Source organism: Hippoglossus stenolepis, chromosome 14 (genome assembly GCF_022539355.2).
Source record: "Hippoglossus stenolepis isolate QCI-W04-F060 chromosome 14, HSTE1.2, whole genome shotgun sequence".
Taxonomy (NCBI): Eukaryota; Metazoa; Chordata; class Actinopteri; order Pleuronectiformes; family Pleuronectidae; genus Hippoglossus; species Hippoglossus stenolepis.
Window position 1 is genome coordinate 8,028,683 of NC_061496.1, and position 23,248 is coordinate 8,051,930.

At 42.2% G+C, this 23,248-nt stretch overlaps 1 protein-coding gene across 1 annotated transcript; it reads left to right on the forward strand.

Annotated features, from left to right (window-relative positions):
• Window positions 1-6,771: 6,771 nt before the first annotated feature.
• On the forward strand, window positions 6,772-19,743 carry mknk2b (MAPK interacting serine/threonine kinase 2b). Its single transcript, XM_035175901.2, has 14 exons — window positions 6,772-6,921; window positions 7,467-7,718; window positions 8,157-8,247; window positions 8,457-8,558; window positions 8,700-8,797; window positions 11,157-11,236; window positions 11,399-11,472; window positions 11,640-11,744; window positions 12,011-12,066; window positions 12,275-12,370; window positions 15,807-16,001; window positions 16,118-16,282; window positions 16,385-16,425; window positions 16,540-19,743. Exons 2-14 carry the CDS (start codon window positions 7,668-7,670, stop codon window positions 16,811-16,813), a joined length of 1,428 nt encoding a protein of 475 aa, XP_035031792.1. The 5' UTR covers window positions 6,772-6,921; window positions 7,467-7,667; the 3' UTR covers window positions 16,814-19,743.
• Window positions 19,744-23,248: the final 3,505 nt, after the last annotated feature.

Here is a 23,248-nt window from a genome sequence, read left to right on the forward strand (position 1 = left end):
CTGTTGATGTTATAATTTGAATTTATTAATCACTATTTGATTGACTTTCCTTTTCTTAAACTAAACTTAATGTGTTGATTTTACTATTCAGTTTTTCGGGGTCAGAAAAAGTATTATGTACAAACAGTCCCATAATGTAAAACCACAGTGAGGAAAATGCTTTTTCCTTTCTGTTTCATACTTTTATGCTTTGAATACAATTGTAGGCATTTAAATATATGTTTTGGGTTCGGTTGCATTCATGTAAAAGTCATGTGGAAACACAAGTACAGTGGTACAGTGCTGGCGATCCAGACATGATCACGTCTGTGTTATTGTACACTTTGGGCCTTGAGCCACCGCGCAGCTTCTCATATGTCAAACCTGCAGGTGTTTGTTGCGGATACTGTTGGCAGCTGAAGGTCACACGAGACTCGAAAAACCTCGCATGACAAAACCCTGCTGACGGTGGCGGCACAAAACAAAGCAAAACAACGTTTTATCCCGTCCACTGGGGGGCGTCAGACACCATACTTTTCTTTTTCTTCTGTGTTGATAAATAGTGTAAACCAAGTTAATGTCGCCCTTCTGAAATCTGCTCAATGTCCCAGTTGTGGTCGTGAAGAGGGGATGGCGGCACTCGATCAGGGTTAATGATTCGACTCAGCAGCAGGTTATGTAAGAAACAGGCCAGACTGTGCTGTGATGGTGAACACACACAGAGAGCTTTTGTTTTGAATGAGCCTGGCCGGGTCAACAGCATTCATGAACAGGCTCGAGGACAACATAGCTGGTGGGATTTAGAGGCAGTCATCAGTCACAATGGCTCAGATTATGAGGTTAATGAGCAGTAATCTTCCACACAAGAAACACCCATATAAACACACTTACAGGATTACCTGCTGGAGCTTATGCAGGTTGGGACAGTCATAAAATCAAGGGCATCTCTTTTTCCGTATTGACGCTGCAGGTTTACGGTTTGTCGAGACGGATGGGGCATTGGGGGAGGAAGTAATTCTATTTAAATACTTTATAAGGAGAAAAGATAAGTAAAGTACATAGCTATTATCAGGAAATGTTCTCTGAAGTACAAAAGGACTTTTATGCAGAATGAAGGTGGTAAACACACTCAGCAGCACCTTTAATAGGTTCATGTGTACAGTCTGATGCAATAATACAACATGCAATGCTGTGGCATGTGACTTTTCAGTAAGTTATTTACATTAAATTACATAGATTTAGAGGGGAAATCTGCTAACAACATTTAAATTTGACTAAGGGACCTAACTCAAGAAGCTAAAGAGGTCAGAGGTTATATTTTTATCTTTATTTGTTGTTCTGGTTGGATCTTCTTTAACATTAACATTGTGAGATAGGATGTTTTTCTACAGCTTCCTTGATTATTCAGAGAATAACTTGTGACTCTTAATGAAAAATCTGGCATGTATAGTTTATAGCTTGTAAGATGAAGTGTATAAACGTTATCTTTAGTATCTTGGAGGAAATGGTCAGACATGTACTTCTGAGATACTGTTGGGGAGGAGTATAAAGCAGCAGGAAGTGAAAGTACTCAAGTACAAGTGACTCAAAGTTTTACTCAAGTACAGTAGGGACTAAATGTACTTAGTTACTTTTCATTCCCATGTGAATGGCTGGGGATTATGTGATTTGTTCTATCAGCAATTAACCGGATGTTTCACCTTTTGATGTTTATCAGTATATTTAAAAGATTTCACGTTATTATAAAGTTCAATAGACCAACATGATGTAACTATCTGTCCCATAACATCAACCAATGACTGCTGCAACCTGATCCTCTTACAGGATTGTCCCTCCTCGGTCAGTGGAGTCACTTCCTGTAAAACACTGGCAACATGTGCTACGCGTGTTACGTGCTGTGCCCGCCTCCCGCTCCTCCCTCCCTCTGGTGTGTTTTTCTCTTCTCTGGAATGTATCAGCCCAACGGTCTCAGTGGTTGCAAGAGTCGAAGTGAAGGAACTGGAGGGAGGCCAAGAACAAGGGAGAAGAATATCAGGTTGCAGCCAATCAGATTGCACGTCCAACTGTGTCAGGGTTTACGCAGCAGTGTCGAGCGTGCTGCTTCCATGGCCAAGTCTGATTGTTTACATGGAGAGAAAGGGTTTTGGGACACAATGTGAATCAGCAGAAGTCGGATTGAGCCCACACCCTAACGGCTTTGTGGTTTGCCAGTGAGTTGCCTCATGTAGCCAGTAGCTACTGCAGCGATTATGAATTTCCGGGGCCCACAGTTAATGTGGAGCCCCAAAAGTTTCAGATGATGAATTAGTTATATGTTATCTCAGTTCAACAAACTTAGAGCAGCTCATCTTTTAAGAATGGCACTCAGTAGAGCTCATACCTCTGCCAAGGCCCCAAAGTACCCTGAAATTCAATCAAGCCTAATTGGACACACTCACGGATATCAGTCCTGTAAATATGCCGGATGTTTTTATCATGATCCTTGAATTATTACCTGGGTAATTGGTGAAAATGTCAAAAAAACTGCATATTTGTCAATGGTAAAGAAAGTGATAAAATATTCCTGGATCTGCCCCCTGATGTGGATCCGCCTCTAACTTGAATGGGTTCTTTCATGACCATGCCAGCCTTCTACCAGGTTTCGTGGAAATCTGTCCTGTAGTTTTCGAGGAATTTCCTCACGATCAAACAAACCAAACAAACAGGACAGGGGTGAAAACATAACCTTTTGAATTACATCACACTAAATTAAAAAACAAGTCAACTGGACTTGGTTGAATAAAAGCAGTTGACTTGTCTTTAACACTTGAATATACAATAACCTCGAAGACTGAGAATCTCCACAGACATCACATTCCATTTAAAATATGTGCATTATGGACTCATGGACACATTTTCGAGGTTTGCAACTATACAGTTAACAAGTTCATTTAAAAAAAGAATCAAAATAATAATCGACTAATCATTAGTTGCAGCCCTAACTGTTATAAAACTTTGCAGAACAATACAATAAAATCACAGCATCAGCTGTTGTGAAATCGACATTAAACAATAAAAAGCATGATTACTGAACTCAATGTTCTAAACTACCGGCTCATTCAGAGGTGAAGTCGCGACACAAACACAAAAACAGCTGAGCCTGAACATTTCAGCCTCTTGCAGACGACTCAGCGGTTGCAGCTTCTGGTGTGTTGTTGCTCCATCTGAGAGGAGATTGTAGGAATTCAAAGGCATGATCAATTTCAAATGCTTTTTTTATATGTGGTTATATAACAGAAACAACGTTCAGGGGGGAAACAAAGAATACAAGGTTTTCCTAAGCACAAATGGAACAAAGTGTGTTGCAAAATCCTTGTTAACTCCTCCTGTGTGAAAGGATTTTTCTGGATATTGGATTAATTCCAGTGCCTCTAGGTCTCCTGCAATACCTAGAGGCACTTACATTTTTGGCAGAGGTTCCGTCTGAGTCTTTTTCTCAACTCTAGGTTGCGTCCTTCTAGGAAGTTTGCCCTGGGAAGGTTTCTTGGAAAAGGTTCAATCATCGCCCTGGGGCCCAGCGACCTTCCAACCTGAGAAATGTACGCAACGCATTGTTAGAGTGGAAGACTGCGGGCTGCTTCCAGCACTCTTATCTTCTTGGCTCTTGATGAAGTTTTATTTTTACTTGCTCGGGCACGGTTTTCCTTAAATACAGTTGCAGGTGTATCCATATTTACTCACATGTAGAGATGCTATTGAGATTGTGCAGACTTTCTGGCTATCACAAATACAATAAGTGCTTTATTGGCTTGTTGCAGCTCTCAGTTAAAGTAGCAAAACGTTTACATAAAGCGATGTATTCACACCCAAGGCTTTTTTATCTTATTCTTTTCTATAGCAACATGGCAACAATATACAATTTTATTTAAACTAGAAAAAACACCCTGACATATGTGGGATCTTGGTAAAATGTGGAACCTGGGACTTTGTACAATGTGTAGAATGATGTGCTATTTTATTAAATAACTTTGTGCTGTAAGGTTTATATTTAGCGCTGAGGCCTCTAATAATGAATTTCGAAACATCTGCAAAAACTATTTACTTGCTGTAATATTATTGCACTTTGCTGTATTGCACAATCAAGGAGTAAAGGCGACGATGCAGATGCCAGAACCACGCAGCACAGTGGTGGATACCTGTGAAGCTGTGTATCCATACTGCATCGGGACAGTGTAGAAGAGCAGGGTCGGTAGTGTAGTTTTCTTTATGAAACACAACAACAACAACAGAGACACACCTCAGTTATATCATATTTCTCACTAAAATAACCTCCCTCTTGACTGTGTCCTGGTCGAGGGCCGTTCACATCAGAAATTGGGTTGTTGCCGCCTAAAGTTATTTATGATGGCCCATCCCTGTTCCTTTTGACCTGTAGTGACACAAGCCCACCCCCTGAGCTTTGACGTGTGATCTTGTTTTCCTATTAAAACCTGCAACTACACCATGTGCTTCTGGCTATAGGGATACTCAGTCTGCCAGCAGCTTGCGTAATGTTTGCTACCACTGGGCTTATGTTTGAGGGGCAGAAGGTGAGAGGAGGAGGAGGAGAGGCAGAAAGCCTCCAGTCACAAGACAGGAGCTCCTGAAAACAAACCCTACATGGTTTTAACCAAGACACCCTTGATAAACAATACATTAATATGATACATAGCAAGTCTGCTGACTCCGGCTCACTCTTCAAACAGTGATGACAGTAAAACATCACAAGAGGACGTAGATTAAAGCAAAGCACATGGCATAATAAAGCATGTGCACTTTACATTTAATGCAACACAATACATGCTATTTTTAACATCTGGATTTATTAAGGATGATGCATGTACAGCAGCAATAACAAAAGGGATCTAACACTCCTCTCTTGTGCCTCCGTCAGAAATACCTTTGCATTTAATCTCACAGAAGAAGCAGGGACATGTCACCTCTGTGGCATCTCACAATCAGCAGACGAGTTAAGAGAGTGCACATTTCCACCATCATCGCAGTTCTTGGATTTCTTTCATTATCACAACCATGAGACACTGTCCCCTCCCTCGTCGGAACATGCCTCCTCATCTGGCTTCAAAACGTGTCGTGAATGCCTGTCACATACAACAAAACGTGCAAATGAACACTAATTTCACTATAAAAATACTTATACATTTTATTTCATACAACTTTTAACAATGCTGAAACAGATTATTCATAGAAAAATGAATCAGCAACAACTATGTAGTGTCAGCATATAACTCTAACAGGAGTGAGTGTCTGCAGTAAGAGTAGCCTATACTTTTATTTTTTAGATTATAAATACATGTAGATGCCCATCAATCATTCACTTAAACCTAATTTTACCTTGATATACTGTTGCTTCTACTATGCAGCTCATTGCAACACTTCTTCCAACTGGTTCTATATCTACATTACATTGCACGACAGTGTATAAATAAAGTCATGTCACTGCCCCTGCGATGTGGGAGACAGACGATGCAGGCAGTGACTCAGACGGGGATTTTCTTTGAACACCCATCTGGCCACTGCAATCCATCACTGGGTGTGAAACTAAAGTTTAGGGCATTGTAAAATGCAATGGAAATGTGACAAGGGACCCAAACTTAAAATGGTCAAAAGGCGAGAAGTAACTTTTACCTGTGAAATACATTTTCAGGAGTAAAATGTAAATAGTTACATGCGAGATATAGTGGAGTAGGAATGTAAAGTGGCATAAAATGGAATTAAACCCATGTGAATATGACAGATTTACTTATTATTATTGTAGTTAATATGCAGGTATAGTTTGTATGGCAGCCTGAGTAAACCAATATGAATAACAACCATAAATTATATCATCACAAATAACAAAAATTATGTGCGAAAGATGTAAAATTTCTACTTCATAAATACTGATAAAAAAACCAAATGCAACATATTGCTAATAAAAACTAAGGTGCAAAAGTCCTATATTACACAAACTGACAAAGTTATAAAGAAGAAAACCTAATAATATCACTATTGTTGTTAATAAAAGTACAAGTAACTCAAACGTTGTAGTTCAGGGCAGTAATGGAGTAAATGTACTCAGTTACACTTGGATGCCTGGTGTATATTGTGACCTTCTCGGGTGATTAAACTGGATCTTTGTGTATCAATGACAGAACGTTTGTCCATGTGTGCCACACAGAGGTGAGGTGTGGTGCAGGTTGTGTCTTCTCACACTCTTTATATAACCGGATGCTGACCAGTAGATGTTTATGAATGGCTCTTGTTTGTACAGTGACGGCAGCAGCTCCACCACCACACAGTGAACTGGTGGATCTGGTCCGTCTGCATGTTGATGTGGGTCCGTCTCCATCTGCACCGACATGCTCTGGCATCAGAACAGCCTGGAGCTGCTGATTGTGCTGATGAGCACGTACTCGCCATTTCGCCCCTGCACGCGTCCTTCCGAAACAAAATAGAGCTCCGCGTCCGATTTCGGATCCTCAACACATTATGCTGCGTGGGGCTTGTTCAGAATAACAATCGATAACATATAAAAAACAGCCTCAATAAATGCATTGATAGTTGTAAGTTTTCTTCAGCACGTTGCGGGGGGGGACGTTTGCGTGTTTTTAACGTGTAGAAGCTTCGCAGAGGAGCGATGGAGCGAAACGGAACGCGTCCTTTCTAGAACCTACTTGACGCATCCAGTGGTGTGGACGCGACCCAGGGGCGGAGCCGACGGAGGGCGGATGACGAGGAGGAGGAGGCGGAGTCAGGGGCCGGGGAGGTTATAAAAGCCCCCACGCTGTTATTGCACCGCCACCTTCTCCTCCACGCACTTACGATCAGGCGGCTCCCTCCCCCCTCGGTGACCGTCCTCTGCGGCTGTTGAAGCAGCGGGTCAGACAACAACGCCAACACTGGAGCTGTAACATTAACAACGGGGTGAGTGGAGGAGAGTGAGACACGGAGTGAGACACCAAAAAGTGCGTTTATCTAGAAAGATTTTGCAATGGCGATTTTTCTCCCTTTGTTGGTGTCTGCGTGACGCAACGCGAACACGGTGACGTTACCGTTTAAAACCCGAGATAACGGCAGCCTTCTGACGGGGGGGTTAAAAGTTGGATTTCAGCTCGAGCACGCTATTGCTAGCTAATCAAGTGTTAGCCCCCCCCCCCCCCAAAAAAATGTGCGCATCTTACTCAAACCCGCTTTGTTTGACTGAGTTTTCTCTGCGCTAGCTTCTTAATTTGACGTCCTGCATACAGCTAAGCTAGCTATTAAGTGGGTGGTGTTGTGTTTAGCAGCTGTCCGTTGTTTTAATCACCACCGACGTGTGATATGTCACAGGTAGGAGCGTCTTCGTTTGCCTGGTCGGTTCGTTTTAAGCGTCGGTCGTTTTTTTTTTTTTAGATCATGTGAGTTTACAGACAACTGGCTCTTTCTATGTGTCAGTACTAAGTTGTATTTTTTTTGTGTATTGTCCACAGGGCTCCCGTTCAAAAGCTGACCAGCCAGCGCAGTGTGATCACTTGCGACTCTCTGAAGCCACCTTCTGTTTCGGAGAAGTGCAAATTGACACCCCCCCCCCCACAACCAAGAAATATCCCCCACCACCACCACCCACTGCTGCCGCTGCCGCCGACATCCGCCAGATAAACACCCAATCTCTCCCCCAAATCGAAGCCAACATGGTGCAGAACAAGATCACCGAAGTCACCGGGTTCCACCGCTCGTTCAAGGTGAGACGTGTGGGCATCCCTGCTGTCGGGCCTCTGGGAAGGGTCTATATCAGAGCACATTTGTCAGCGTGCAAGGGAGGGGGGGGTTCCACTTTGCTATATATAAACACATCTGTTGCTCTCTCACATCTTATGACTGATAAACCCACCATGTGGCTCATGGAAGCATGATTTGAGAAGACTATAGCATTGAAAAGCTCTGCACATATCCTGTTATAATTGACTTGTATAGCTGCTGTCGGTCTTAAGATAAACCAGGTAGCTGTGCATCACACATTCCAGTTTTAAAAGTTTCAGTCCCTCGGGTGTAGCTTTAGTTTACGGTTGCACGGTGGGAGATAAGAGTGCCTCTGTTATCTGTCATAACAACTAGTGCCTTCAGTGTCATTGATAAGATTGCAGACCTTAACAGGCACATTTGTTGTTGTTTCCTCTTAGGGTCAAAATCCCTTTGAATCGGACGACTTCACTAAAAATGGATCCCATCTAATTGATTCGTCCTTTAATTTTGATTCCTCCCCAAGACATGGTGAGTATTCCAACCTGCTGGGTGCAGTTTAAACGGTAACTTATCTGTGTGTTGATGCAATCCATAATACATTTGGTGCAACGTAGCCAACCTATCTATTCAGGCAGCTTTCTCCAAATGAAATGTACACTTATCTCAACAGAAGTGATTGCACTCAAATTGTTTTGTTTTACTTGCTCATAATAATGTGGGCACTCCTGTTTTCACAGACATGCCTTCCAGCCAGCCTATTGACATCCCCGATGCCAAGAAGAGAAACAAGAAGAAGAAGCGTTGCCGGGCAACTGACAGTTTCTCTGGAAGATTTGAGGGTAAAAAGCTTTTACGTCCAACTTATTATATTGCTATTCTTAACACTCATAATCAAATATTATCTGCAGCAACTTGTGACATTCTCCTTTCATCATGATTGAGTTATACATTTTTCTAACCGAGTCCACTTTCTGCCACAGATGTCTATAGGCTGCAAGAAGAGGTACTAGGGGAGGGCGCTTATGCCAGAGTGCAAACATGCATTAACCTCATCACCAACAAAGAGTATGCTGTCAAGGTAAGACATTTTTACACACTTATTGCAGGACTGGAGTATATTAAAAAAATATTCAAAATGCATGGGGTCTTTATTCCTGCAAATCTGCTCTCCTCTGTAAATGTTGTTGCCATTGTAATGCTTCCTGTCTGTCGGCACCTTGACGAGTAATCCGTATGATCTGAGTCGTGCAATTAAATGTCTATATACAAGGAGGAACCCGGTGTCTTTACATGCTGTTTGAGAGTTAAATGGAAGAGAACTAGGATGTGGGTCATTGTGTGCCAGCTGCCTTCTGTTCACTGGTAGTTCTTTAGAAATCTTGTCATGTGAAGTTCTAGTCCTGGGGCCTTGTACTTCTGTTTTTCCCCCACTAGTTCAGCTCTTTACTGGAAAGCTGCAGGCTCTCATCTGTGTTGTGATTTTTTCTTTTTTTCCCCCTGAGTGTGCAACACAAGCTGCTGCTTACAGGCTCTTCTCCTCACTGTTTTTATAATTTTTCAGCCAATCAGAGGACTGGGAGGGATATACCCACCCCCTTTCTTTACTCATTTTGCCTACAGAGGACGCTAGTGCTGAGAACATTGTGTACTGGCAACTGTGCCAAAACAAAACCCACAGAGAGGAAGGAGGGGGGGGGGGGTGCTGGGTGAGGGTTGTGACCCAGGGTGTTTACATTGCTTTGTTCTCCTTGCTCTGCACTTTTTTTACTTTTCCTCTCCAAATGGGGCGTGGATGCATATCTTGACTCTTAGTGACTTCCCTTTTTGCTTTTATACACTTAATGCTCATTTCCTCATTTTTAGGAACAACCTCACTTTCTCTGAAGTGCAACAAAGTGGGACAAGAGCTTTTTATAAAAGTTCTTGGCCTGTAACCTCTAATCCTATTGGGACACTGGACGTAAACAGTGATCGGTCTTTTCACTTCTAAATATTTCAAATTTTCTTGGGTAATTCTGCTTAAGTTGGAACAGTGACAGTTTAAGGCTTAATTGACCCGAGAGCAAGTGTCCATGTCATACCAATTAATATTTCAGAGGAATAGGAGACCTGATTCCATCATGTGACCATGATCTCTTGGTAATGTTTATCCTGAGATGGTGGGGTAGATCCCTTGGGACTTTGCGATTCTGGGGGTGGAGACACAGGGTTCTGCACTTATTGGAGGTCAGTCGGGAGTCGGAGGGGGCTCAGACTCTCCTGCCAGATGTCCCGTCTCTCCCCTCCCCCTTCAGACTAGGATGAGATGCATGTGTGAGCTCCTTGTGTTGCTATTGCAACAAAAGCGTCAGCACCAAGGGCTCACAGGAGGGTGCGCATTGCAAGCCCCAACTAAAGGTTGATGTTTAAGCCTGCAGTGTGGCTTCGTGACTTGTTTTGCAGCCGGCTGCTGTGCCTCTAATCTGTGCCCTTTTTTTGTTTTTAACGACCGTAAATGTACCACCTCGCAAATAACAGCCCACCCACTTATCATTTTGGTAAATAATTTGATAGAATTGTGTTGCAGATTCTAATTTATCTGCATGTTAGTATCAGTGTGGGAGATTTGTGTTGTGATTGGGAGAAAGTGAGTTGATCAGGGGCTGTTTGCTCTGCTGACTCAGACTGGAACATTGCAGCGGCTTTGGGCTACTCACAGGCCTCTTGTCTGTGCATTAATCCTAGACATACACTGTAGCCCTGGCCCCAACAGGCTTCAATAGCAGCTGTAATCCAGCAACCAGGAAGAGAAACACGCACAGCCTCCCAAGCAGACAATAACCGAGCAGGGCTGGAAAATTCGGGCCTTTTGCTCCGGTGTCAGCAGTCTATCATTCTGTCTCTTTTTGACCTTCTGTGTTTATTTCCAGGCAGCATAAAGGTTATTTTTAGGCAGGCTTTTTTTGATATCGTAAACACTTTTAGATTAGCAGATGGGATATACTAATGACTCCTTAGGTGCAATTTAGATTTACACATGACTGCTAAATATAGAGACTGTGACTGTTGCAATCTTATTCTGTTATATCTCTGCTATGGCAGCAAGCACTTGAAAGTAGGTTAGACTATCCTTGCAGCTGTGTCACAGGGTGGGATGAATGTTTGGTCTTTAAGGCGACCAGTTATAGGGCGCTCTATATGGAGTATGTAATCTGGGCTATACCGCCTGCTCTACAGTAAACATAGACACGGGTGGTGTTTTGCGGTGCAGTGTTAGGGGGTGGCCTTCGCCGGAATATAAACTCTCACAGATGAGCTAGATTCTTCTGTAGCAATCAAAGCGCTAACCTCATTTTCCTTCATTCAACCTCTGTGCAACACATGAATGTTATAGGCTCTCATGTTTAGTAGTCTATTTTTAGATAATGAAGCTCAGCCATTACATTGTTCTGTTTCAGATCATCGAGAAAAGACCAGGTCACAGCCGCAGCCGTGTCTTCCGTGAGGTTGAAATGCTCTACCAGTGCCAGGGCCACAGGTAATGTCATGTCCTGTTAAACATAATCCCACCTGATGATGAATGTATAGATATAGTGCTGCAGGCTGACCCAATTTGTGGTGACTGTAATTACCCAATACTGTAGAAATTGTATGAAAGTTTCCATTAGAGGACTCATGGTGCTTTTTTTCTACTCTAAAGTAACATCCTGGAGCTGGTGGAGTTTTTTGAAGAGGAAGACAAATTCTACCTGGTGTTTGAAAAGCTCAGAGGAGGTGAGTGAATTATTATAGCTGCTGCTGGATTTCTCCATCATTATCCCTTTGTTTATTTAGTAAGATTCCTCTAATGTATGTTTACAGTCTGTGTGTGGTAAGACATTGATTCTATGCTTTTCTGCTTGTAAACAAAGCTGATTTAGTCTTTCATTTCCCCCTGTTAGGGTCAGTCCTGGCACACATTCACAAGAGGCAGCACTTCAGTGAGCAGGAAGCCAGTGTTGTCGTGCAGGACATTGCCAGTGCGTTAGACTTCCTGCATAACAAGGGTAAGACCACTTACGCAAAATGGCGAGCAATTAAATTACTCCTATTAATCGCCAAATGTCCACAATTTGCCCCAGATTCGATTTAGGGATCCCATTCCTTACATTAGATAAATTGCTCACAACGTTATTTCTTGATCCGATTGACCAAGGGACACATTACCGTATTTGTACGTTTCTTTTAACAAGAAAATAGGACTTGCTACATCCTAACAGCTTGGCCAGATGTCGGTGAAAGGAAAATTGACTCATTGTTTTCATTTTTTTAGGAATGGCACATAGAGACCTGAAACCTGAAAACATTCTCTGTGAGAGAGCGGACAAGGTGAGTTTACTGCAACCATGTTTGAGTCCCAACAGTTCAAAGGGCAACTAATGTGGTGATAAGTTTGATAATTTGCTCATAGGTTGTGATAACAAACCACGGTGATGATAGAAGACAGTTCAAATATCTGCTCCCACGAGTAGTTTTTATACAAATATAGAAAATCCAGATGCATTTGAATAATCCTGAATTTGTATGTCTTTGCCAGATTTCCCCAGTCAAGATCTGTGATTTTGACTTGGGCAGTGGGATCAAGCTGAACAGCGACAGCTCACCCATCTCCACCCCTGAGCTCCTCACTCCTGTAAGTCCAGCTGCTCATTTTTCTTTTTTGCCATACAGTTTAACAACCCTAATAAACAGGAGAAAATTGCTGCTCAATGAAGCTAATCTGATTTACAGTCTGAGTCATGTTTCCCAGTTCACTCATAAATTCCTGTTTGTGGATAAGAAAGTTGTTTTCAGGCTGTAAAACCTCTATCAAGTCCAACTAGCTGGTTGTCTATTGGGCAGCCCTGAGTGGCGCTAGCTGCAGGACAGCTCGCTGATTGGAGAAGTAAATGTTGTGTTTACTTCAGTGTTAGGCTGTTTTCTCTGACGTGATGGCTAGGATTGGGTCCCGAATGTCCCGGTATGACAGCTTTTAACCTCCCTTATCGTACTGAAGTATCAGCAGCACTTGGGTATATATCTCTCAGTTTAACGTCCACGTCCTGTTGCTTATCAGAAACAAATATTTAGGCCCACGAGTTTTTGGGAGGGGGTCATGAGTGTTTAACCCTCCTGCTGTCGTCACAACACAAAGGTCTTCTAAAGGCACCCGGAAAAGCATGATGTTTGCAAACTCAGAGAATTGGTGAAGTTGAACTGGCGAGCTTTCTACTTTTGTCAACACAGGCTTGTCTGTTAGTTGTCTGGGGGGGATGGGGATAGATGGATGGGAGCAGGTGAAGTATAGTGGATTAGCCTGCAGGAGTGTGTGCCTGCATATGTGGGGGGTTTTCAACACTGGTAACTTCATCTTCCTTTAGCAGAACTAAAGGACCAAGAGCCCATCCCTGAACTATTTGAAGGGGGGATAGTTTTGGGGCCATGGGGCCTCATGTGTTTAGTCTACAAGGGGCCTCATAGCTGAGCCTGAGTGATAGTCTGTTTTGTGCAGTGCAATGCACCTTTTGGTTTGTCTTCATGTTTCTGTAATTATGTTATAACCTGTTATATGGGTTGTTTTGGTACATAACTACAAGACTTGAACTAGTCCAAGGATTTCCAGAGGAACAAAAGAGGATTCCTGAAGACGAGGCACAATATGGTAGCCTTGGAATGTAATAAGGCTGCAGGGAACACATTTTTACTTTACAAGGACAGTCGCATGGTTTGAAGAAGTTGCAATGAAAACAAAACATACACACTCCTGCTCATTTCCTTTCTCTCTGTGGTATGAGAGAAAAACATCCACCCTCTCTGTTTAGTCTCCGCCCAGTGGCCCCAACCACAGCTTGTGCTGCTCTGCGCTTTCTTTATGTTCTTCATACAAAGGCTGTGCATAAGGCTTGTTCTAGAAATTGTTAGTCTCTCCCCCCATACCTAGCAACTGAGATGTGATTGGCTGGGCAGTGGGAGGTGGGGGTGAGTGGGAGGGACGGACACCCAGTTTGCTCATGCGCACTGACTTGTTTTCTTTGCCTTGATCACAGGGACAATGTTATCAGATTTTCATCTCACTATTGGCATTCTCACCCTGCCCCCTTCTTTGCCTACATTCCTACAGTTGTTGTTGCACAATATATTATGTAATGTTACATTTATTGCAACTTGGCTAAAGTTTGCTGTTGAAGATATAAAAGTTTTCTGTGGATGTGTTCGTGCAGTCTATACACAAGGAACGCCCGGGAGAGGAGAGGGACCTTTCTAGGAAAAAGGCTAATTTTAGTTTATTGAGAATGCTGCACAAGTGACTGCCTTGCCCAAGTACTTGGCATGAACCAAATCTGACTGTTCAAATGTCCTCACACAAGTACCGCAGCTGTGAACTGGGCGCACTACACAGCTCCCCAGTCTGTAGTTGGTTCTCGTGACAGTTGCAGGTACAGCTGCATGACGACAGAACAGGTCCGCTCTCTGTAAGCTTCTTCAGCTAATCCTGCAGTTTGCAAACTGCAGAGTTGTGAGTCATCGCTGCTGTTAATATGGTCTCATTTGTCACATGCTCACTGGAAAGCCCCAGGTTACAATACAAAGAAATCCTGCGGCAACAGCAGCTGATTATATATCTGCAGCTCGCAGGGAGGTTTGCGGCGGTCGTGATTGTAAGTGCAGAAGACATTTTCAGGAAGAATAAACCTGAGGTTAGGTTTTCGACCAAAGAGTCGCGATTGCTTACACTCCCCTCGTTTTCAGCCCTTATCCGTGGCAGTTGCAGGCAGTGCTGGATTGGCTCTTTATCCTGACTTGTCTTGGATTGGCAGTGTGTCCGGGCAGCTTTTAAACAAGATTAGCCTCGATAACTGATTTCGATAGGACAGCTATCTTATTGCCTTTCTGTTTTAGGGTACCTTGGAAGGCATAGATGTTGTTTGTTTATGTGTGGGTGGGTGGGGGCTTCGATTGGCCTAAATCCTTGAGGCTTGTCTGTGGATGCAGCCGCTGCAGACATGTCGATGCAATCGTGGGGGTTGGGGTGTTCTCTCCCGACAAAAGCAGCTTTGTCTGACTCTAGATTCCTGTGCAGCAGATTTCATTACATAAGGGCGCAGTGGGGTGGAGGAGGAGTCCGGAGACAGCTGGGTTATGGTACTGGGACACAAAAGGGCGAACGATTCAATGTAAACGTGCGCCTCCACAGATGGAAGGAAGGATATAGGATTGGGGGAGTTTGCCAGGATGCAGTTTTTAACCGATATTTATACTGATGTGCTTGACCTTGTGCTACAGTTTTGGAAATAGCTGAGATATTCTGACCTTAGACCAGCAGTTGTCTATAGTAGGATCCTCTATAATTCTCAAAGAATCCAAACTTAACATTAATGTTTTTATTTTTAAGGATGTAAAAGTACTTGTTATGAGGTAATGGAATAAGTCTGCAATAAAACGTCCTGTCCACAAATATCTGCCCTGCTGAACTACCGACCTGCTCTTTTTTCAGTATCAAAACAGCATTTGGTGTTTCCAAGTTATGTAACCAGTGAAGTCTCAGCCCAGTCTCTGCTTCTGCAGGACAGCCAATCCTCTTTTCCCCGCTCAGTGTTTGGCCTAATTTCCTTCTTAGCTACATAACGAGGCACCGTCAGATTTCAGCCCATCCTTGCCATCAGCCTGTTTAGCCTGGCTTGTGTACAGTTGAATGGTTAAAGCAGTGACTCACTGCTGCTGCCTACCCACACTAACCTGCATCATTATAGCCCAGCTCTTCCCTTATCCACCCTTTTAAATGCAGCTGTACACAATGTTTCTACATCTGTTGTCAAGACATTAAGAAAAGCTGTAGAGCTAATTTTAAACGGCCAGCGCTGCAGATAAGCATGTGACTGTCACATAGGCTGCCCCCCTCCCTCCCCAACTGCACAAGCCAAGAGAAGGCATCAAGCTGAAAGACTTTGAATCATGAGGTATCAGCTGAATGAAGGAATGTGCAGAGGGGCCAGTGTTTCTCTTTGTACTATTTTTACTGTTTTTCATTTTTTGTCTCATCCCTGGGGCTGACAAACGTCTTCTCTTTTGTTCCATGTGTATTTTTACAGTGTGGCTCAGCAGAGTACATGGCACCTGAGGTGGTTGAGGCCTTCAGTGAGGAGGCTACAATTTACGACAAGCGCTGTGACCTGTGGAGCCTTGGAGTCATCCTTTATATCATGCTGAGTGGCTACCCACCATTTGTAGGTCGCTGTGGTGGTGACTGTGGCTGGGAATCGGGGGAACCCTGCCACACCTGCCAGGTAAAAATCTATCACTGCTTTTATATATATTTTACACGACATTAATGAAACTAGCTCAGTGTCATTCTTGCCCATTCAGGTGAAGTCAACTAATTGTAATTTGTCTCCACTTCCAGAACACTTTATTTGAAAGTATTCAGGAAGGGAAATACGAGTATCCAGAGAAGGACTGGGCTCATATCTCCTCAAGTGCCAAAGACCTAATATCCAAACTTCTGGTTCGGGATGCCAAAAACCGCCTGAGTGCCCGCCAGGTGCTGCAGCACCCCTGGGTGCAGGGGGTAAGTCTTTAACTAGGAGTCCATTTCTGCATATCTTTGACACACATTTTTGTTTTTTTTGCAGTGTGTTTCAAGGCACTAAAATGTCTTTTCCTTTTTCAGGGTGCATGTGACACTTTGCCAACATCCATTTTGCATCAAAGGTGAGAGGACTTTAAAATTACACTATTTTAAAATATTCTATTCATTTTGACACTGATTTAAAATATTTGCGGTTTATTCATAAATTTCACATTTTCTGTTCTTGTCCTTTTTAGAACCAGCAATGCCAGGGATCTGACTTTCTTTGCTGGAAAGGCCATGGCTGTGAACCGGCAGCTGGCTGAACAGGACGACATGGAAGACCAGCAGCAGCAGGAAGTCCCATTTGTTGTTACTGCTGCTGGCTCTTCTACGCACCTCTCGCCTCCTTCCAACTCCAAGCTGGCCAAGCGCAGGCAGCGAGGCAGCCAGCCCAAGGTAGGGCCTGTCTCTGCTGCGGAGCTCCGTCAGCTCTTGGCCCCTCTGGTTATCATGGGAGACTGTGCCTGAACGTCATCAACCCTGACCTCCGACCTTCCGTTAAGATTTAAGTCCAGATCTAAGACTGTCCTGAAACTCTCCCTCCCCAGTTCTGGCCACTCTCTCTGATTCTAGCTGGCCTTGATTCTTCTGCCATTCAGGCTTTATTGCCTCGCTGTAAAGGAAGATGCTGCTTGCAGCTATTCCTCTAAATGCCTTCTGCCCTTCTGCAGCACTTCTGAAGCACATAAGCCCAGGGCCTGCATATAGCAAATGTGCACGTCCAGGTAGGGGAGGAGGGCCAGGTAATGGTTTGGGAGAGAGAGAGAGATAGAAGTATTTTCTAAGTTCTGTTTTCTTTTCATACAACTCGGTTCAGATGAAATCAGAACACTTATCTTCAAAACTAAGCTCAGACACCAAAGGACAACCTGTTGTGCTGCTCCCACGTTACAACTGGATCCACTGTGAATTAAGTTATCTGGAATGTTCTCTTTGCCTGTATGTGTTTGCATGAATGGCCCATACGCAGATACATACAAGCTTATGCAATATGCCAAGATGAAGGCTGTTCCTGTCTTGAAGGGATTCAGTATACAGGGCTGGGAGGGCTGAAAGTCAATGCTGTCCGTGCCTGGTGCGGTTCATTGTGTGGCTGGGGTCTCTTCAAAGATTTTTCTTTCCTCCTTTATTTAGGATAAATTCCTTACAGCTGAGCCTCTTCTGTAGATGGCTGAGATGAAACACACCCTCATCCAGCACTTAATGCTCTGGAAGAATGTTTTTCTGTACCCAGCCAGCTCTGACTTACTGTTGCACCAATTCGTACAGTTTGTCATATGATAAGAAGCCAAATCATCAGGGGCCACATCGCTCAGTGTTTATGAGACAGTCAGGCAAGTCTGATAGTATTAAATTAAAACTATTTTTCTTGGGCCATGATGCTTGGCCACTGCAAAATAAAACCTGAGCGTGTGCTGAAGTTTACCTGGTATGTTGGTACACGCTGGTTATACAGTATGTTAAATTGCTAGACAGGTGAAAACAGGCAATTTACTTTACTCTGTAAAGAATTCATGAAATGTCCCCTTGCCACAACGAGAACTTTTTTTTTAAATTTTTGGGGTTATTTTTTGGTAAGATTTTTTTCTTTTTGTACAGATCAAATGATGCATTAGATTGAACCTCAGAACTTTTGGCAGTAAAGGTTAAAGCTCCTATCAGGGGTTTGAAAAAGCACATTTTGGCCAATGTGACAGATTCTCATTTGTTGATCAAATACATTTACCATCATCTTTTTCCATCGGTTCACTGTTGTCTTGTTTCTAAAGAGACTCACCCATTTCAAAATTAATGACATTTGACAAAATAAGAGGCAGATGAGATTTCTCCCAAAAAAATAAGAAACAGTTAAAAAAAGAAAAACATTCCATAAAAAGAAAAACAACAAAAAAAAGTCTTCCAAGGATGTGTAGCTGTATTAAGTTTACTTTATTTTTCATGTTTGAAAACTCCATGTCAATGTGCCACACTGATTTTTTTTTTTTTTTTTCCCCCTCCCATTTTTGTATGGCTGTCAATAAGCTTCTATTTTCTATATGGTGATTTCCATGCAGGTGCAGTTAAGTGAACACCAGATGTTTTTCCTTTTTTAAGTTTTCTTTTTTTTTTTATGTTTGTGTTTTTAATAGTTCGGAGTATGTGGTGTATGAGGTGAGAAGATGGAGTTTGTTTATTTGATCTGGAGCGTTCATGCCCAGTGAAGGCAAGTTTTTAAGTTGTTTTTTTTTGTAAGAGTTGGCAATAATCTTTTGGTTGTCGTTTGTTCAGATTAAGTTAAAGCTCATTCTGAAACTGACAGGTAATGGACTCGTGATGAGGTGGTCTCACAACACTGTAACCATTTCACCAAAGACGGTTCATTGAACTTGTGATCCATCACCTTGCAGTGACAAGTGGGAAACTTCTGATTGTCCATGTCCTGTTACCAGCACTGCGGCGATGGTACTCGGGAAATGGTGTCAAAGGACCCATTATGCTGATAATAGGACACTGTATTAGTTCTAAAAATACCTTTCTGCAGATGCATCGTTATGGGGTTTTATGTCTTATACTAAGACTTACTTGAATTTGTGTATGCAGCTGTTTTTTCTCCATTTGGGAAACTACTTGGCTATCGGTAATCTCAAAGCATTAAGCTAATGAACAAGGCAATCTTGGGTTTTTTGAAAATACCTGTACACTTCAGTATTCTGCCTTTTTCCCCCTTTTGAGCATCAGACAAGTTAGTCCCTACTTTTTTTTTTTGATAGGGTTGGATACTCAGAAACGCACAGACTTTGGCCATACTCTGTAATATCCTCAATGGTATATGGGAGTTTTCTTGGTCATGACCATTTCTACTTTTTCTTCAAGTGGCAGTAGCTTTTTTTTTTGACTGCCCCTTACTGGTGATACCGGGACAAAATGATATCCTAAAGCCTCACAACTTTTATATTGTATGTCATTTTGAAGAAGGAAGTGTTCACATTCATTCATTCATTCATTCAAATAACCATCATCATCCACCTCCCCATAATTTGAATGTAGCCCAAAGGCAAAAGCATTTAACAATCCAGCAACACTGATCAAAAGTTTTATAAACTGTTTGTTTCGTGGACGTGGTGTGGGGTTATTCTGTTTAAGTGGATCCAGTCCAACATTTTTCCTTTTTTTTTTTTTTTGGGACGTCTACACCTTTAACACTGTCTGAATCACCCATTGTGTTCATCGGGAAGAAATCTGAAATAAATACATCCTTTAAATACAAAAGATATTTTGATTTAAAATAAGCACTTTACTGTACCATCTGAATGATTGCAGTTCACTCAAGGCAACATTTATGACAGTTGCTACAGATTTTTGTATTGTTTTTCTAAAAAAAAAAATAAAAAAAAGCAATAAAGCGTTTTTGAACTACACACTTTGTCTGTTTGCTCTCTGTGGTCTCATGATGTTTAGCCTGAAACCAGAAAAGCTTCAGTGAAAACAACTGTACTTTCCCAGATAGGAGCTCTCTGTTGTATCACTAGTTTCGTATTAACCAGCCGTCTTATCTCTTGGCCAAGGTTGAGGTTGTTTCATCTGATTTCCGAGCTGTAAATCCTTCTATCAGTAACACTCCCTGATATCTGAGCTCACTCTGTCACATGTGTCCTTGGCAAGTATGAGATCAGTTGTTTCCTCACACACGGAAATGCGAGGGCCGTGTCACCTTGCATTACTCATGCAGAGAAAGCGCCGGTGGGGGGCGCTGCAGCCACGGGCCTCATCTGACGAGACTGATGCAACCTACTGCAAGAGCTCCAGCTCCAGCGCGACACCTCATGATCTCCCTGGTGATACACAATGACTTCTGCTTAGTAAAACGAGTTCCAGTGTATTACTTCAAAACCAATACCAGTCCTGATGCGTCATGCCTGTGGCAAAAAAACAGCTGAGTACACGGAAATAATGTCTGTAGAAAATTCACTGGTATTTAATGGATTGGTTATTACAGGGATAGTTCACCCAAAAATGAAAACTCACTATCTAGGGGTGGGTGAATTGTTTGAGTCCACAAAACACTTTTGGAGTTTCAATTCAATTGAAGTAACAGGTGACTTCTTCAAACCTAAAAAAACAGAAAAATATATAAAGTGCCTCAGTACTGCTCCTGTGGTGTCATTCAAGTGTCCGTAACCCCCGACATTCAACTTCGACTTAACGTCATTTCCACCATGTTTTCAGCCTAAAAGTCGGTTTGAAGAAGTGGTCCCCATTTGCTTCAATTATATTGGATTTGGCTGCAACTCTTTTTACCCCTGAAACTCAAAGTGTTTTGTGGATTCAAACTCTCCATCAGCATACTGGTGACTAGATGGACTTTTCTTCACTTTTTACAGAAACAAAGTTCAAGTTTCTCCACAAATCTAAAAGCCAAACAAAAACCTGTTTATTGCCCAACTTCTATTTCAATATTGCTAAAGTCATATGGCAGCAGGAAATGAAATGATGCAATCGCAGTGTTTTCTGTGCAGCCTCCAGAGAAACTTCACATACATTTGTCTCCCTCTACTGGAGAGTTTTCACATCTGCATGTGGCACTACACTGACAGGATTCTAATGGAAGTCTATCATCTCTGTATTTAGTAATAAATAACTGTCTGATACAGGTGGAGCTGATTGTGTCTTTAATAAGGAAATAAACACATTTTCTTTTCTACATCACTACATCGAACTTCACTGTTCAATGAGAAATCGATCTGGTGTGAGCCACAGATCATGGGATTCCAGGTCATGAGATTGAATTGTTTGAATTCTATTTCTGCACTGAACACTGGTTTAGAAAACAGAAGTCCTCTCTGTCTCAGTTATCTTTGCAGACTGAGATGAAAATGAATCTTAAACCCACCCCCTATGAAAACACATTTAAATCCACTAGAGTTGGATTTTTATTTGGATCCACAAACTTAAAGGTACCAGGCCCCTAAATATGCACGATTTTTGTCATTATTCCCTTAATGTAAATAGATGAAAATGTAAAAAAAAAAGGCCCTATCTCACAATGTTAAAGAAAGATGAAAAACATTTCTGAATCTGCCCCTTTATCCAGATCAAAGCCAAAATTGTATGGGTTATTTCTTGGCCCATATCTCATCCTTACATTAAGTTTCATGGAAATCCGTTGTGTAGTTTTAATTAGAATAGAATAGAAGTAAAACCCTGTACAGTAAAGCCTGTGTGTCAAAATAACAGAAACTATATGTGTGTGTGGGGGGAGCAGAGTGGTATGAAGTGAACTGAAAACAACAGTTGACCTGCTTTTGGAGCCTCGGTTCCTGTGTCTGTGATCATCTGATCAGCACCTGAGGAGGATGAAGGTGATTGGATCGCGTGTCTGTAATGGAGAGCACAAAAATCCTGAGCACATGTTAGTGTGAAGTTTGAGAGGCCAACTGTGTGGAGGTAGGCATCAAGAGGTGTTTGAGGAAGTGTTTGTTAAGGGATTTTCTAGAAGCTGTTAGATTGTGTGTGGTTTATTTTTAATAATTAAAACTTCGAATGTAGACATTTTGTCACTGGTTGCTTAAAATTTAGAAAAGTCACTGATCACATTCAGTAACTTTGATATAGGAATACACTTGGCAGATGTATTGTGGTAATGGTTCTTAAATGGAGTTACAGTACTAGCCTATGTCTACATGTTGTTTTCTATCTGGAATGAAATGTTTTTAAACTATCGTGACCTTCAGTCAATGTATTTTAAGGAAAACCAACAAATGTGTTCATCTCTAAATCCTGTAACTCCTCTCAAACATGTAACTGAGTTTAGCTTGTGTTCAGGCAAATGTGACTCAAATGAATTGATCAGATTAGCATTTAAAGCAATGGTTGGACATCTTAGGAAATGTATTTATTAACTTTATAGAGGGATTCAGCTCAATATTTGTAAACTGAATGGTATTGATATTCTTAAATGCTGCTTGGGAAACGATGCAAATAAAAGTGTTTTACCTTAATGTTGTAATTGTTCTTTAAATGTTTGAATTGCATGTGATATTTGGGCCATGGACTGTTCCAAGGGACTTTGAGAACCTTAATTTAAGTCTTCCCTCCCAAAAAAAAGCATGATGGCCATTCCAGTCTTCAAGCAAACCTCTAAAACCACCATTGGCAGACAGCTGGTGGCGTGGAGCCTTGTTGGTGGAATCTCCGGCGTCATTGCTGTGTCCAATGCACAGCCATCATGGACTTTAAGGGATTTTGTATTTTTGTTTCCTTTAGTCTCCGGTTGAGCAAAGCGGCGAAAACATGAAAGAACAAATTAGTCGCTGAAAACTGAAATGTTTGTTGTGTATATATTTGTGATATTAAATCAAATGATTATAAAGGTGTTCCCACAAAATTGTCATTGCTGTTGAAGCCATTTATTTTAGGGGCCCTCAGGGCTCGGTAACACTTCCTGCTTGGCCCTCCCTGTTGCAGCGGCCCTGCCATGTTTCCACAGCTGTCGACCAGAGGCCGAGACAAACCACCGCTGGACTCCTGAGAAATAAAACCTTTAACAAACACTTGTGTCATTTACTTTTGTGACAAACGTGAGAGTCTACATCACAGCTCTGCTACTTCAGGCACATTCAAGTGTTTCTGTTCACTAATGTTTGAAGTGGTGAGCGACAGCAAGTTGATAAAGTTGAGAGGAAACTTAAATCCCCAGCAACTTGTAAATAAACACATGAATGAAGAGCGGACATCTTTATTTTTTTCTAGAAAGTACTGATTTGTGTCTTTAGTTGACATTTTAGCAGGTTTGTTTGTTTACTGGACAAACCGGAAGTTAACCCGGAGGGTAACCGGTTCATTTCCTGTGTGACGTCAGCGGAAAGAGACGCACGTAACTTAACAGTAGACCACCAACCCCCCCTCCCCCCCTTCCCCCTCCTC

What these genes read in the sequence shown, in the direction of transcription:
- mknk2b (XM_035175901.2), top strand. Translation starts at nt 7,668, where the DNA reads ATGGTGCAGAACAAGATCACCGAAGTCACCGGGTTCCACCGCTCGTTC. An exon ending in ACAAAGAGTATGCTGTCAAG is followed by an intron (nt 8,798 to 11,156) that starts GTAAGACATTTT and finishes GTTCTGTTTCAG; the next exon opens with ATCATCGAGAAAAGACCAGG. An exon ending in GTTTGAAAAGCTCAGAGGAG is followed by an intron (nt 11,473 to 11,639) that starts GTGAGTGAATTA and finishes TCCCCCTGTTAG; the next exon opens with GGTCAGTCCTGGCACACATT.